Source organism: Hemitrygon akajei, chromosome 8, assembly GCF_048418815.1.
Source record: "Hemitrygon akajei chromosome 8, sHemAka1.3, whole genome shotgun sequence".
Taxonomy (NCBI): Eukaryota; Metazoa; Chordata; class Chondrichthyes; order Myliobatiformes; family Dasyatidae; genus Hemitrygon; species Hemitrygon akajei.
In genome coordinates this window covers 26,186,538-26,199,552 of record NC_133131.1, presented here as the reverse complement: position 1 = coordinate 26,199,552, position 13,015 = coordinate 26,186,538, and the positions used below count along the sequence as shown (strand labels likewise).

At 41.9% G+C, this 13,015-nt stretch overlaps 1 protein-coding gene across 1 annotated transcript in view; it reads left to right on the top strand.

The window, feature by feature from the left end:
- LOC140731518 (uncharacterized) overlaps positions 1-13,015 on the top strand; it is a 37,665-nt gene that overhangs the window by 10,043 nt on the left and 14,607 nt on the right. Inside the window, exons 3-4 of the mRNA XM_073052989.1 lie at positions 10,525-10,621; positions 11,821-11,939. Coding sequence (XP_072909090.1) covers positions 10,525-10,621; positions 11,821-11,939 — 216 coding nt within the window. The remainder of the gene's footprint in view (positions 1-10,524; positions 10,622-11,820; positions 11,940-13,015) is intronic.

The following is a 13,015-nucleotide window of genomic DNA, read 5'->3' as shown; positions in this document are numbered from 1 at the left end:
GCAGAAATATCACGTGGATTCCGAATGCTCGTTTGTGGTTTTACTGAATTGAGTAGAGAAAAATCATCCTGTTTAGTTCATAATAACGTATGGATATTGGCATCCCAAGAACCTTCGTTAACAAATTTTTTGCAATTATCTTTGGAGACTGTCTCTATTTTAAGAAAAAAATCAACCTTTAGCCTCAGTAAGCAATATTGTACCAACATGCATTTAATTTATTTCAGCCAAAGATACATACATAGTTAACTTGTTGAAATCCCTTTCATTAATACTCCTAGTAACACCAAAAATACATAAGCTATTGATATGCCTGTGTCATTTTCACGTTGATCAACTTGATTATGTATATTCGCTGCAAAGTTTTCAAAAAGTTGGTTATACAATTGTGAATGAAGAGAATGTACAGCAATTTATAAACAAACTTCTTTTTAAAAAGAAATACTGCCCAAACTGAACCCAAACATTTTGGTATTTCATTGATGAGGAAGAAGTAATCTCTTCCTTTAATTTGAAATTGAGTGTTAGCATAATGGATATTAGTATATCACAATATGAAAGAAGTGTACTTGCCCAGCGCTTTTCACAGTCTAAATCTTAAAGCTATTTATAGACAATAAAGCATTTTTGTAGAGTGTTTGTTATTGTGATGGAGAAAATGCATAGAAAACTCCCTCAGAATTGTGATAATCATCAGATAATTTGTTCCAAGAATTGGCTGAGGTGTAAGTGTTGGCCGGGATATTCCGGAGAGTGTCCCTGGATTAGAGTATCAAAGGTTTATTGGTATGTTCATTGGACCTCTCCCACCAAACAACAAATTTCACCTAACGTGCAGTAAGTCAGTCATAGTAAACCTGATCCTGATGTTCATAAGGCTTTGGGTTAAGGTCATATCAGAAATTTGGTGCTTGCAATAAAGCAGTGTTCCAGCGCTCTCCATCAAAGTATTAATGAATGTTAGATTTCTGCTCTCAAGACGCCTTGGATATATTTGAAGTTGTGAATATATTGTCAAAAGTACAGTGGATTCCTGTTAATTCCATTGGTTAATCAGGGCAACTGCTTAATTTTGGACTACTCTTAAAGGACAAAAACTAATTGAGAAAATAACCAGGATTCCCTTAGTTTATTTGGGACACTATGCCATTCAAATTGAATTGAAGACTATTACTGAACAGTTTCCAACTAGCAACACACACAAAATGCTGGAGGAACTTGGCAGGCCAGGCAGCATCTATGGGGGAAAAGATTTGGGCTGAGACCCTTTAGCAAGACTGGAGAAAATGCTGAGAAGTAGATTTGAAAGATGGGGGGGGGAGAGGAGAGAGAAATACCAGGTGATAAGTGAAACTTGGAGGGGGAGGGATGAAGCAAAGAGCTAGGAAGTTGATTGGTGAAAGAGACAGAAGGCCATGGAAGAAAGAAGAAAGGAGGGTGAGGAGTACCAGAAGGAGGTAATGGGTGGGCAAGTAGATAACATGAGAGAGGGGCAAGGAGATGGGAAATGGTGAAGGGGGGCTGGAGGCATTACTGAGAGCTTGAGAAATCGATACTATCAGTTTGGAGGCTACCCAAATGTAATATAAGGTGTTGTTCCTCCAACCTAAGTGTGGACAGACATTTCGGAATGGGAATGGAAAGTGGAGTTAAAATGGATGGCCACTGGGAGATCCAGCTTGTTGGGCATCCATGGCCTCCTCCACTGTCGGGATTATGCCACTTTTAGGTTGGAGGTACAACACCTTATGTTCTGTTTGGGTAGCCTCCAACCTGATGGCATGAACATCGATTTCTCAAACTTCCAGCAATGCCTCCAACAAACCGCCCTTCACCATTTCACATCCACTTGTCCCCCTCTCATGTTATCTCCTTGTCCACCCATTGCCTCCCTCTGGTGCTCCTTCACCACCTCCCCCCCCCCCCCCCCCACCATTCTTCCTTCTTCCATGGCCTTCTGTCTCTTTCACTAATCAACTTCCTAGCTCTTTGCTTCATTCCTCCCCCTCCAAGTTTCACCTATTGCCTGGTGTTTCTCTCTTCCCTCCCCCCCCCCCCCACCACCTTTTAAATCTACTCAGCTTTTTTTCGCCAGTCCTGCTGAACAGATTTGGCTCAAAACATCGACTGTACTTTTTTCCATAGATGCTGCCTGGCCTGCTGAGTTCCTCCAGCATTTTGTGCGTGTTGCTCGGATTTCCAGCATCTGCAGGTTTTCTCTTGTTTGTGAGTTTCTAACTAGTGTCTGTTGCCTGAACTTGTGTAGCTATTTGACACTACAACATGCATAGAGCAAACAGCTTTTAAATAGCGTCATTGGTGTGTGTTTTTGTTCAAAAAGCAGTCACTGATAGTTGGTGAGAAATCAGCAGTAAGACAACTTAGATTTGTTTTGCTCACCACGGTTTCAAGCATTCAGGCTTCAAGATGCCAAAAGTGGCTGGGAGTGAAAATGAAAGTATTTCACTACTTCAGCAAATTCGGAACTACAAGGAATTTGAAGGTATCCACAATCATCTTGAATGTTTCAATGAGAATGAAGATTTGGAGGATGCAATTGTCAATATCATTTGTATGAAGGTATTTCATTATTGGCACTGGGTGCCTGTGCTAATTTTGCTCATTTACAGTCAATCAAAAGAACACGGCAGCGTGTTGATTGTCCATCATATCGGATGATAACAATGAAACGTCCAGGAGAGACTTTCAAGTGGAAAAGCTGTTACACTTATTCAACTTTGGAAGTTCTGATCCAGTGGCACAAGTAGTCATCACAGACTAAGATCTTCCTTGGTTGCAATTGATAACCATGACTTCTGTGCCTTATCAAGTGCTTCACACTCCATGAATAAATGCAGAACCTCCTTTTTGGCTGTTTGATTCACTATTGGTCTCATCTGCCCATTCTGCTGACTTCACATGCTAGGTCGGATATGTCCCTATTTCACTGGGGTATGAGGTCCTCTGGCTAGCCTCACCTGGTTTAGCCTGCCTGTTTAGTAATGCCTGCCGGTGTACCAAGGCCTGGTTATTGTTGCATGCAAACAGCTACCTGAAGCCACAGGTGAGTGCAGAGTGTCTGGTGTAAAATAAAAATGAGTGAACTGCCCCAGAATGGACACAACAGGCTCCTTCAGCAGAGCTGCTACCCCTCCTTGGATACCCCACACATGGCGGTGTACGCTTCTGTTGATTGACTATTGGGAACTAATACAGTTTTATAGTACTGTTGTAGCATTGGTAGTGTTACAATTTGTTCTGCATTTCACTTAAATAAATAATTTATTATCAGTTAACTGGTATTTTGCTTCTTCTTGTACACTTTTAACTATTTCCATGAAACTTTGGCTAATTGGGGCAGCTACTTATTTGGGGCAAAATGTACGGGTTCTGACGTGTCCCAATTAACTGGAATCCACTGTACTTTGATGTTCTGCCAAATACAGACAGAGGTTATCAAGTGTTAATTGAGCTTGGGTGAGAATGATCTGAGAAAATAATATTGATGTGTGAAGCTCTTTCAGAGCCATTAAAATAAATTACTGAATAATACTTAGTTAATAAATAATAAAACCCAAGGAATTAATATTCATGAACAGTTTAACATTGTCCTATCGACAGAATAGCTTATGACTAAGAAACAGAAATGGAAACACAACACTAAGATGAATCAACTCTTCTTGGGCTTCCAGCCAGGTACAGGTTTCCATTTTAACTGAAGGTTGTCGTCTTCATCAAAGATGATGCCTGGGCATATTTAGTCCGGTGGTGTATATATACCCCATCGTCCATCCGTCCCTCTTGATCGGTTAGTCCTCATCCAGTCAGGTTTCTGCTATGCCATCTTGTTTAAAATGAATTCCAGTTCTTATTTGGTGCGAGACCTTCGTCTTTGTGAAAATACTTTTGCGAGTGCAATGTTCTGCTTCTGCCAATTTCTCCGTGTAACCCAATGGCCAAAGGATTGACTTTGACAGCACAAAACTACTGTTCCATGTCAAAGGCTTTTGGGACCACCTGGTGAAGAAAGCCATTGAAACAAAACTAGAGGAAAAGTATTTTAACGAAGATGAATGTCTCGCTCTAAGTAAGGGCAGAAATTTGATTGTAAGTAAGGTGGCATAGTGGAAACCTGGCTGGATGAGGACTAACCAGGAGGGCTGGATGCAGGGGTATAAATACCACCAGACTAGACATGCCAGGCATCATCGTTGGTAAAAATGGCAGAGTTTGTCATTGAAACAGAAGGTTAAAATCGATACCTGTACCTGGCTGGAACCCTGAGAAGAGTTTATTCGTTATATATTCTGGAAAAGCAGTAGAATCTTTTTCCAACACTATGATCTTCACAGGATAAAGAAGTCAGTATTGTCTTTTGAGTGAAGAGTTCTTTGCCTTGTAAAGTTATAAGGTTAACCTTATCATTCTAGAAATAAAACCATGCAGATAAATAAAGCCAGCTGGATCAGTGCCCTGGAAAAGGTCATATAAACACTAATAAAAAGAGACACAGATGCCTTTGATTTTATCGTTGAGGAAAACTGATGTGATTCATTCAACCACAGCTGAGTAAACAAAGGTTATCGAGTGTTAATTGTGCTCAGTTGTGGATGGTCTGAGAAAATAATTTTAAAGCGTGAAGCTGCAGTAACTCTTCGAGACTTAAAAACATCAGAAAATAATAAAACCCAGGAAATTAATGTTCAAGCTTTTGAAATACTGTCCTATTGAAATAATTTGGCAGTAAATTACAACTGCTATAATACCATTATAATGATCTTTTTCAATCTTGATGCCAACCATCATAAAAGAAGCAGAAGTCTGAGTTTCAGGAATGTTTTATAAAAGTCCTTTTTCACACTGATGCCAACCTCAGTAAGCAATAACAGCTGCTTTGGGTGACAGCATTAGTTAACTTGATGATTGCACAGCCTGAGGTCTGATTAAGCTGAATTTTGCTTAAGAGGTATAGTCATCCTCCATGTTGGCTAGGAATAAGTAGTAATTCCAACAAAGTGAGATCAACCTGAATCATTAACTCTTTCTCTCTCTTTACAGATGCTGCCTGACCTTCTGAGTATCCCCTGAAATTTTGTTTCATCATTCTGGAATTGCAGCGTCTGCTATCTTGTTCCGTTTCCTTGTTAGATTATGAAGTAAAAGTCATTGTCACATCACTAATCACTGCTAATTTGTTTCATTAAGATTAATTGTCAGAATCAGAACCAGAATCAGGTTTAATATCACCGGCATATGTTTTGAAATTTGGTGTTTTTGTAGCAGAAGTACGATGCAATACATAACAAAAACGACAAAGAAGATGAAGTACAATAAGAAGTATATATTTTTTTTTAAAGAGACAGTGCAAAAAATGGGGGCGGGGGAAAATACTGAGGTAATGCTCATGGAAACATTGTCCTTTAATAAATCTGATGGCAGAGGAGAAGAAGCTGTTCCTGAAATCCTGAGTGTGTATCTTCAGGGTCCTCTACCCCTTCCTTGATGATAGCAATGAGAAATGGGCATGTCCTAGGTGATGGGGGTCCTTAATGATGGATGCCACCTTTTTGAGGGATCGCCTTTTGAAGGTGTCCTCGATGCTGGGAAGGCTGGTGTCAATGATGGAGCTGACTGAGTTTACAACTGTCTATAGCTTTTCAGTGCGGTGACCCCTCCATACCAGACAGTGATGCAACCAGTTAGAAAGCTCTCCATGGTACATCTGTAGAAATTTGCAATTGTCTTTGGTGACATACCAAGTCCCCTCAAACTCCTAATGAAATGAAGCTGCTGTCATGCCTTCTTTGTAATTGCACCAATATGTTGGGCCCAGGATAGATCTTCAGAGATGTTGACACCCGGGAACTTGAAACTGCTCACCATTTCCACCACTGATCCCTTGATGAGGTCTGGTGTGTGTTTCCTTGAACTTACCTTCCTGAAGTCCACAATCACTTACTTGGTCTTACTGACACTGAGTTCAAGGTTGTGGTTGCAACACCACTCAACCAGCTGATCTATCTCACTCCTGTACGTCTCCTCATCACCAGCTGAGATTCTGCCAACAATGTTTGTGTCATCAGCAAGTTTATAGACAGCATTTAAGCTGTGCCTAGCCACACAGTCATGGGTGTAGAGAGAGTAGAGCAGGGGTCTAGCATGCATCCCTGAGGTTGGCCAGTGTTGATTGTCAGCGAGGAGGAGACTGTGGTCCAGTTGCAGAAGGGGGTGCAGAGGCCCAGGTTTTGGAGCTTGTTGATTGGAACTGAGGCTATGATTGTGTTGAATGTTGAGCTGGAGTCTACAAATAGCAGCTTGATTTACTGTAAGTGATGTTATTGTCCAGGTAATCCAAGGCTAAGTGGCAAGCCAGTGAGATTGCATCTGCTATAGACCTATGGTGGCAATAGGCAAATTGCCGCGGGTCCAGGCCCTTGCTTGGGTAGGGGTTGGTCCTGGTGGTGACCAACCTCTCAAAGCATTTTGTCACAGTAGACATGGTCGTTGAGGCAGCTCAGCCTGCTCTTCTTGGGCATTAGTGTGATTGTCGCCCTTTTGAAGCAGGTGGGAAACTCCACCTGCAGCAGTGAGAGATTGATATCATTGAACACTCCATGCTGGTTGGCATAGATGTTTAGAGTTCTACCAGGGCCTGACATCTTTTTGAGGGTTCACCCTCTTGAAACAGGTTCTGACATTGGCCACTGAGACTGAGATCACAGGGTCTCCAGGTGCTGCAGGGATTCACACGGGTGTAGTTCTATTCTCCCTTTCAAAGCATGCATAAATGGCATTGACCTCATCTGACTGAAGCATCACAGCCATTCATGATGTTAGGTCTCACTTTGTAGGAAGTAATGGCCTGCAAACACTGCCAGAGCTGACGTGTATCCAATTCCGTCTCTAACCGCAATCAGAATTGTTTTCTCGCTCTTAAAATAGCATTCCTTTGGTTGTACCTGGACTTTATATATAGCTCTGGATCATTGGTCTTGAATACCAGAGCTCTAGCCCTCAGCAGACTATGAACATCATGGTTCATCCTTAGTTTTGGTTTGGATATGTCTGGTATTTTCTCGAAGACACCCACTCATCCACACAGGTCTTGATGAAGTTGGTGACATCTGTGATGTATTCACTCAGGTTCAAAGGTGAACCGCTCTGAATATTGTCCAATCCACGGACTCAAATCAATCCTGTAAGCACTCCTCCACCCCACCCCCCGACCATGCCTTGGAGGTAGCTTCTATACAGAGAGGGTAGTGGGTATCTGGATTGAGCTGCCAGAAGAGTGGTCAAAGTGGGTAGAATTGCACCATTTAAGAGGATTTGGATATGCACATGGATGGGAAGGGCTTGGAGGTTATTGGGCCAAACATGAGCAAATGGGCCTAGCAGGGACAATGTTGTGGTCAGCATTGACCAATTGGGCCGAAGGACTTTTGAATGCTGCAATAGCCTGTAATTTTGAATTCAAAACTCAGTGTGGTTTTCTTGGTTGGTTTCTTGTACGATATCAGTATGATAAAGAGTCATCTTGTTAACACCTTCACTCAGAAATGAAGTTTGATAAATTCTTCATCAGGACTACCAAAACCTCCTCGCCATCCTGATGCAGGGTCTTGATGTGAAACGTCAGCCATCCCTCTGCCTCCATCGATGCTGCCTCACTTGCTGAATTCCTTCAGCAGTTTCCTTTTTGCTCCAGATTACAGCATCTTTAGTCTCTTGAGTCTCCTGAAATTCTTACATGGAATATCTCCTTTCATAGTCTGGCATTTTGGAATGATGCTAGTGTTCTATCATACTCCTTAAAGTAGGGCACATTCTCACAGCAGCTTGGTGCACGTTCCTTTCTCAACATCAACTATAAGACTATACAGTATAAAAGAAATGGTTAAAGACACCGCTTCTCAGAATGTTGAAGCAAAATGCTGTGCAATTGAAAATAAATCAATGGGAAATAAAGCAAGTTAATGATCTTGGAGATCAGTCAGAAATATGACCACATATTTTCTGTCAAGATTTTTGATAGTATTAAATGCAAAGTTCTGGTGTGAGATGTACCTGAATAGTAAATGATATGTTGCCAGTATGATGTATCAATAAAATAATGACGAAGGCAGTTAGTACAAATGAATTAAATGGGTAAGAAAGTTACCAGGATGGTAAATGACTTTCACCTCTGGAAGTAACGCAAGGATCGTTTTTCTGTCATCTGGCAGCATGATTTTTGAGCTCCCTGGTCCAGAACATGACAGATTGTATTTACTCACAGAATAACCAGATGGTTCTTCTGAGACCATGCTGATCAAAGGGTCAATCAAACTCTTGACTCCATTCTGTGCTAAGCTGCTCCACAGCAGTCTGCTTCCTCACTGTTTACTCTGGATACTGCCCAGACATGAGGTTAAGTGACAGAATAGGTGGTGCAGCAGTTAGTGCTGATTCCTTCCGGCTGTAGGGACTTATGTTCAATTCTGAGGTCCAGTGCTGTCCAAATGGAGCTTCTATGTTCTTTGTGTGTGTGTGTGTGTGTGTCTGTGTGTGTGTGTGTGTGTGTGTGTGTGTGTGTGTCCGTGTCTGTGAGTGTGTGTGTGTGTCTGTGAGTGTGTGTGTGTCTGTCTGTGTGTGTGTGTCTGTGAGTGTGAGTGAGTGTGTGCGTGTGAGTGTGTGTGTGTCTGTGTGTGTGTGTGTGCGTGTGAGTGTGTGTGTGTCTGTGTCTGTGTGTGTGTGAGTGTGTGTGTCTGTGAGTGTGTGTGTGTGTCTGTGTGTGTGTGTGTGTGTGAGTGTGTATGTGTGTGTGTCTGTGAGTGTGTGTGTGAGTGTGTGTGTGTGTGTGTGTGTGTGTATGTGTGTGTGTCTGTGAGTGTGAGTGTGTGTGTGTATGTGTTTTTTTTCCTGGGTGCTGCAGTATCTTCCCACCTTCTAAAGTTGCTGCCCACATGTGAGTGACCACAAAGCTGGCGGGGATGTGTGAGTGTGAATATATTGCAGGCTTACTGAGAAATAAGTGAGAAAGAATGGGAGACAAGGGATTATTCTGCTATGAGTTAGCATCTATCCAGCAAGCTGAATGGCCTCCTTTTCTCTTGGAGCAAGTAAATGAACCTCCTTTGGACTTTGAAAACTTACATCTAATGACCTTAGTCTCTTGTTAGATGATGTGGAGGTGGAATGTGAGTGTTGGAGGCAGCACAGACTGTGAAAGGAGGCAGGGGTGACCTTCACCAGTGAGGATTTATAGGGATCTATGTGATAGACTTTGCCAAGAAGTAATATTCATCAGGGTAGTATTCACCAGTACAGTCCTCATTCAGATCTATGACTTCAAACATGGGCTCATAACCTTGCCTAGATTTCTCTCAGAGTAATTGTCAAGTTTATGGCCATTCTCATCCTTCTAGCCTCATGTTCCAGATCCCCTCTGATCTATTTTGCAATCTCCAGTTTGCTGCTTGATGCAGGAGGTCACTCAAGCTCCCTCGTTCCACAGCATCAGGCTGACCAACCCCAATGACTTTCTAGCATTGCAGTGTTTCCCCAAGTGCAGGCACTCGCAGAATGTTTAGATGTAGGATCTTGGCTTATCTGTCCCAAGAAGCCTCCTGCCAGCAACACCCGGTTGATGTCTTGGATAGCTTCTGTATCCCTTGGATCCACGGCCCCTCAGTCCTGAGATGGTCTCCTCCAATAAAAGCACCAGGGCCCTATCCGAAAAAAGAGAAAATCTGCGGATGCTGGAAATCCAAGCAACGCACACACAAAATTCTGGAGGAACTCAGCAGGCCAGGCAACATCTAGGAAAAGAGTACAGTCAACGTTTTGGGCAGGACCCTATCTGTGAAGATGGCAGTACAGTCTGCCATTTCACCTTTGCCTCTTCTCAATCAGCCATTCTCCATACATGTTGCAGGTTGCAGCTATGGTTTTACTGTAGTGGGCTCACCTCTTTAAAGACTGCATCCTGAGGTCACAACCCTTTAACTTACAACAGAGCAGCTGGATATTAGAGCCATAGGACATTACTTTCAGTAACGTGAGCTGAGCTTGAGAAACCTTGTCAAACAGCTCTTTAATGTTCTTATTAGACCCAATCACAGCTTTACTGACACTTTAGAAAACAGTGTTCACTTTCCATGCAATGCTAATATGCTTCAAAGGCAGCAAAAGACAGAATCTTTATTGGCAGTTACTTAATTTGAAGCATTTCTGCTCTACGTTGCTGAACACAATTGCCTCTTTATGATGAGACTTAGACGTCATTTGAACAAATATGCAAGGCAAGCTTTTCACTCTATCATGGTACATGTGACAACAATAAACCAAACCAAACAATTTTTCATAAGATCTTTAACAACAGTTCAAAGGCTCTGCTGCTCCCATTTTAGAACGAATTGTAATGAGATTTTAGAGTCATTCTAATTATATTGCAAGTCAAAAAGGGTGACAGTAAGTTTGATGAATTGATCATGAAGAGAATAATATTTTTCAGAGAAGTGTATTTCATTTATTTTGTTCCAGACCAATCAGCAGAGCAGCAGCATAATTTCTTCTGGAATAAGCTTTTCTCAACATTCAATGCGGTTTGAACTTCCTGTTGATCTTTGGCTTCTCAAAGGTAAGTTGGTCAATGATTAGCATTTAATGAAATGCTTCAAATATCAATTTCTTTATTAGAAATGACTTGTCAAAAACACAGCTGGACATGGGGAGAGATGCAAAACTGTCAGGCTAGCATTTTCAGACAAATACACCATCTCCCACACCTCTAGTTTATTGGGTTTGAGTGTAACCCATGAAACAAAATTTTATTTAAAATTCATAAGCCAAGAACAACATGCTTCTAGTTTTATTCAGTCTCAACTCTTTTTGTTGTTTTTTTTTTGGAATAAAGGAGAAAAAAATCATTTTCTGTATACGTAGGCAGGTTCTTATGTCATCTTGCAAAATGTCAACAAACCAGTATCAATCTCCGTGGATTGTCACCTTGTCGTAGTGGAGAAGCTTGGTCCTGAGATCCCAAGAGCAATGCCGTCTGGAGCTATGCTCCTGGTAGGGTCACCCATGGCGGTAAGGTCGAGGGTGAGGTCCCCGACAAAGAACAATCCAATCAACACTTCAACGGTGGAACAGACGGATGAAGTTAATTCGAACTCAACGGTTGTGAAGGCGGATGAAGGCTGCATCAAATCCATCAGCTCCAATTGTCGTGGTTTCCATGCCATTGGAATCAGTTGGTTGATTTGTGAAGTATCGTGTGCTTCTTGGAGTGCAACATCAAGAATACATTAAACAAATACACACACAGGCCTCTTCGCTCTGTGGGCCACATAAGCAGATCAACGGAATGAAGACCATCATCCTTAACCTTGAGGGATAGCCATGACGACCAAATAGTAACACAACACCATTAATTGTGGAGTAAGATCACATGATTTGAATTTTGACACTAAAGCGAAAGCTGAGGACAGTTCCCCGTCCCCCTCTACAGGCCAGACACTAGAAACATGGATCATTCAAAGCTTAGGAACTTCAACCAGAGTTAGTTTGGTGCAACTTCTGGAAAAGACCAAGACTCTGTCAGATATGATTCCTTGATGTTTGATGGGTGGGGGATGGTGGTGGGAGTATGCAGTGAAGAATGGCAGAAGACCATGGTTGGTTTTTTGAGAAAGTATGGTAATTCTACTGACGAAAAATGTAAGGCATGTAAAGATAATGAACACAATCATTTTCTTTTTATAACAGTAAATTTAAATTTCATTTGTACAATACCATTTCAGTTTAAGACCTCCCATTTGCTACTCTGTTTTGCAGACATGTCACCTACACAGTATTTAAGCACCTATTGTAGGTGTGATGATGATCTGAGTATGTTGTATAAAGCAGTCTTTAGTCAGAAAGACAAGGATAAGGATGGACTCGTTAACTTGAAGGTAGGAGAACTGATGCATCTTTATCACCATATCAGTATGAATTAACAAATGCTAAGAAATCGTTCATTCCTGTCATAATTAGCCCTTATTAATAATGGTTTTCTTGGAGATTCATCTATTTCTTAAACACTTACAAGCCTCATTCCATCCAACATCATGGAGGTATATCTAGAGGAGTCTATGATTTCTCTCGAGCTAAGGTAGAGAAGCTACAGCCAAAGCATCCAGATGGGCTTCAGCTGAGTGTCAATGAGACCTGTAAAATCATTGGAAAATTTTGGACAGAAAAGCAAAGTACATTGAGGGAAGACTTTTTCAAGTTCAAAATTTATTTTAAACCCGAGATTCTGCATACACTGGAAATCAAAAGTAACACACACACAATGCTAAAGGAACTCAGCCAGTTAGGTGACACCTATGGAGAGGAACAAACTACTGATACTTCAGGACCAGACCCTTCATCTGGATTTGGAAGAGATGGAGAAGAGGCCAGAATAAGAAAGTGGGTGGTGGGGAGGGAATGAGTAAAAGCTGGCTGGTGATAGGTGAAGCCATGTTAGGGGGGAGGTAGATGGATGGGAGGGGGGTGTGAAGTTATAAGCTGAGTGGTGATAGATGGAGAAGGTACAGGGCTGAAGAAGAAGGAATCTGATAGAAAGAGGAAAGTGGACAAAGGCGAAAGAAAAGGAGGGACACCAGGGGGAGGTGATCAGCAGGAGATGAGAAGAGAAGGGGTAAGAGGTGAGCTAGAATGGGGAATGGAGTAAAAGAGAAAGGGAGGGTGGAGAAATTACCAGAAGTTAGAGAAATTGATGTTCATGCTGTCCGGTTGGAGGCTACCCAGACAAATACAAGTTGTTGCTTCTCTAACCTGACAGTGACATCATCATGGCAGTAGAGGTGGCCATGGGGCAACATGTTGGAATGGGGAGTGCAAATAAAATAGTTGGACACCAGGAAGTTCTGCCTATTGTGGATGGAGTGAAGGAGCTCTCAACCAGGTGTTGAGTCTGAATGTGCAAATTTTTAAGTTGGGAAAGCAAAACACTTTGAGGGAAGACATATTGATGTTCAAG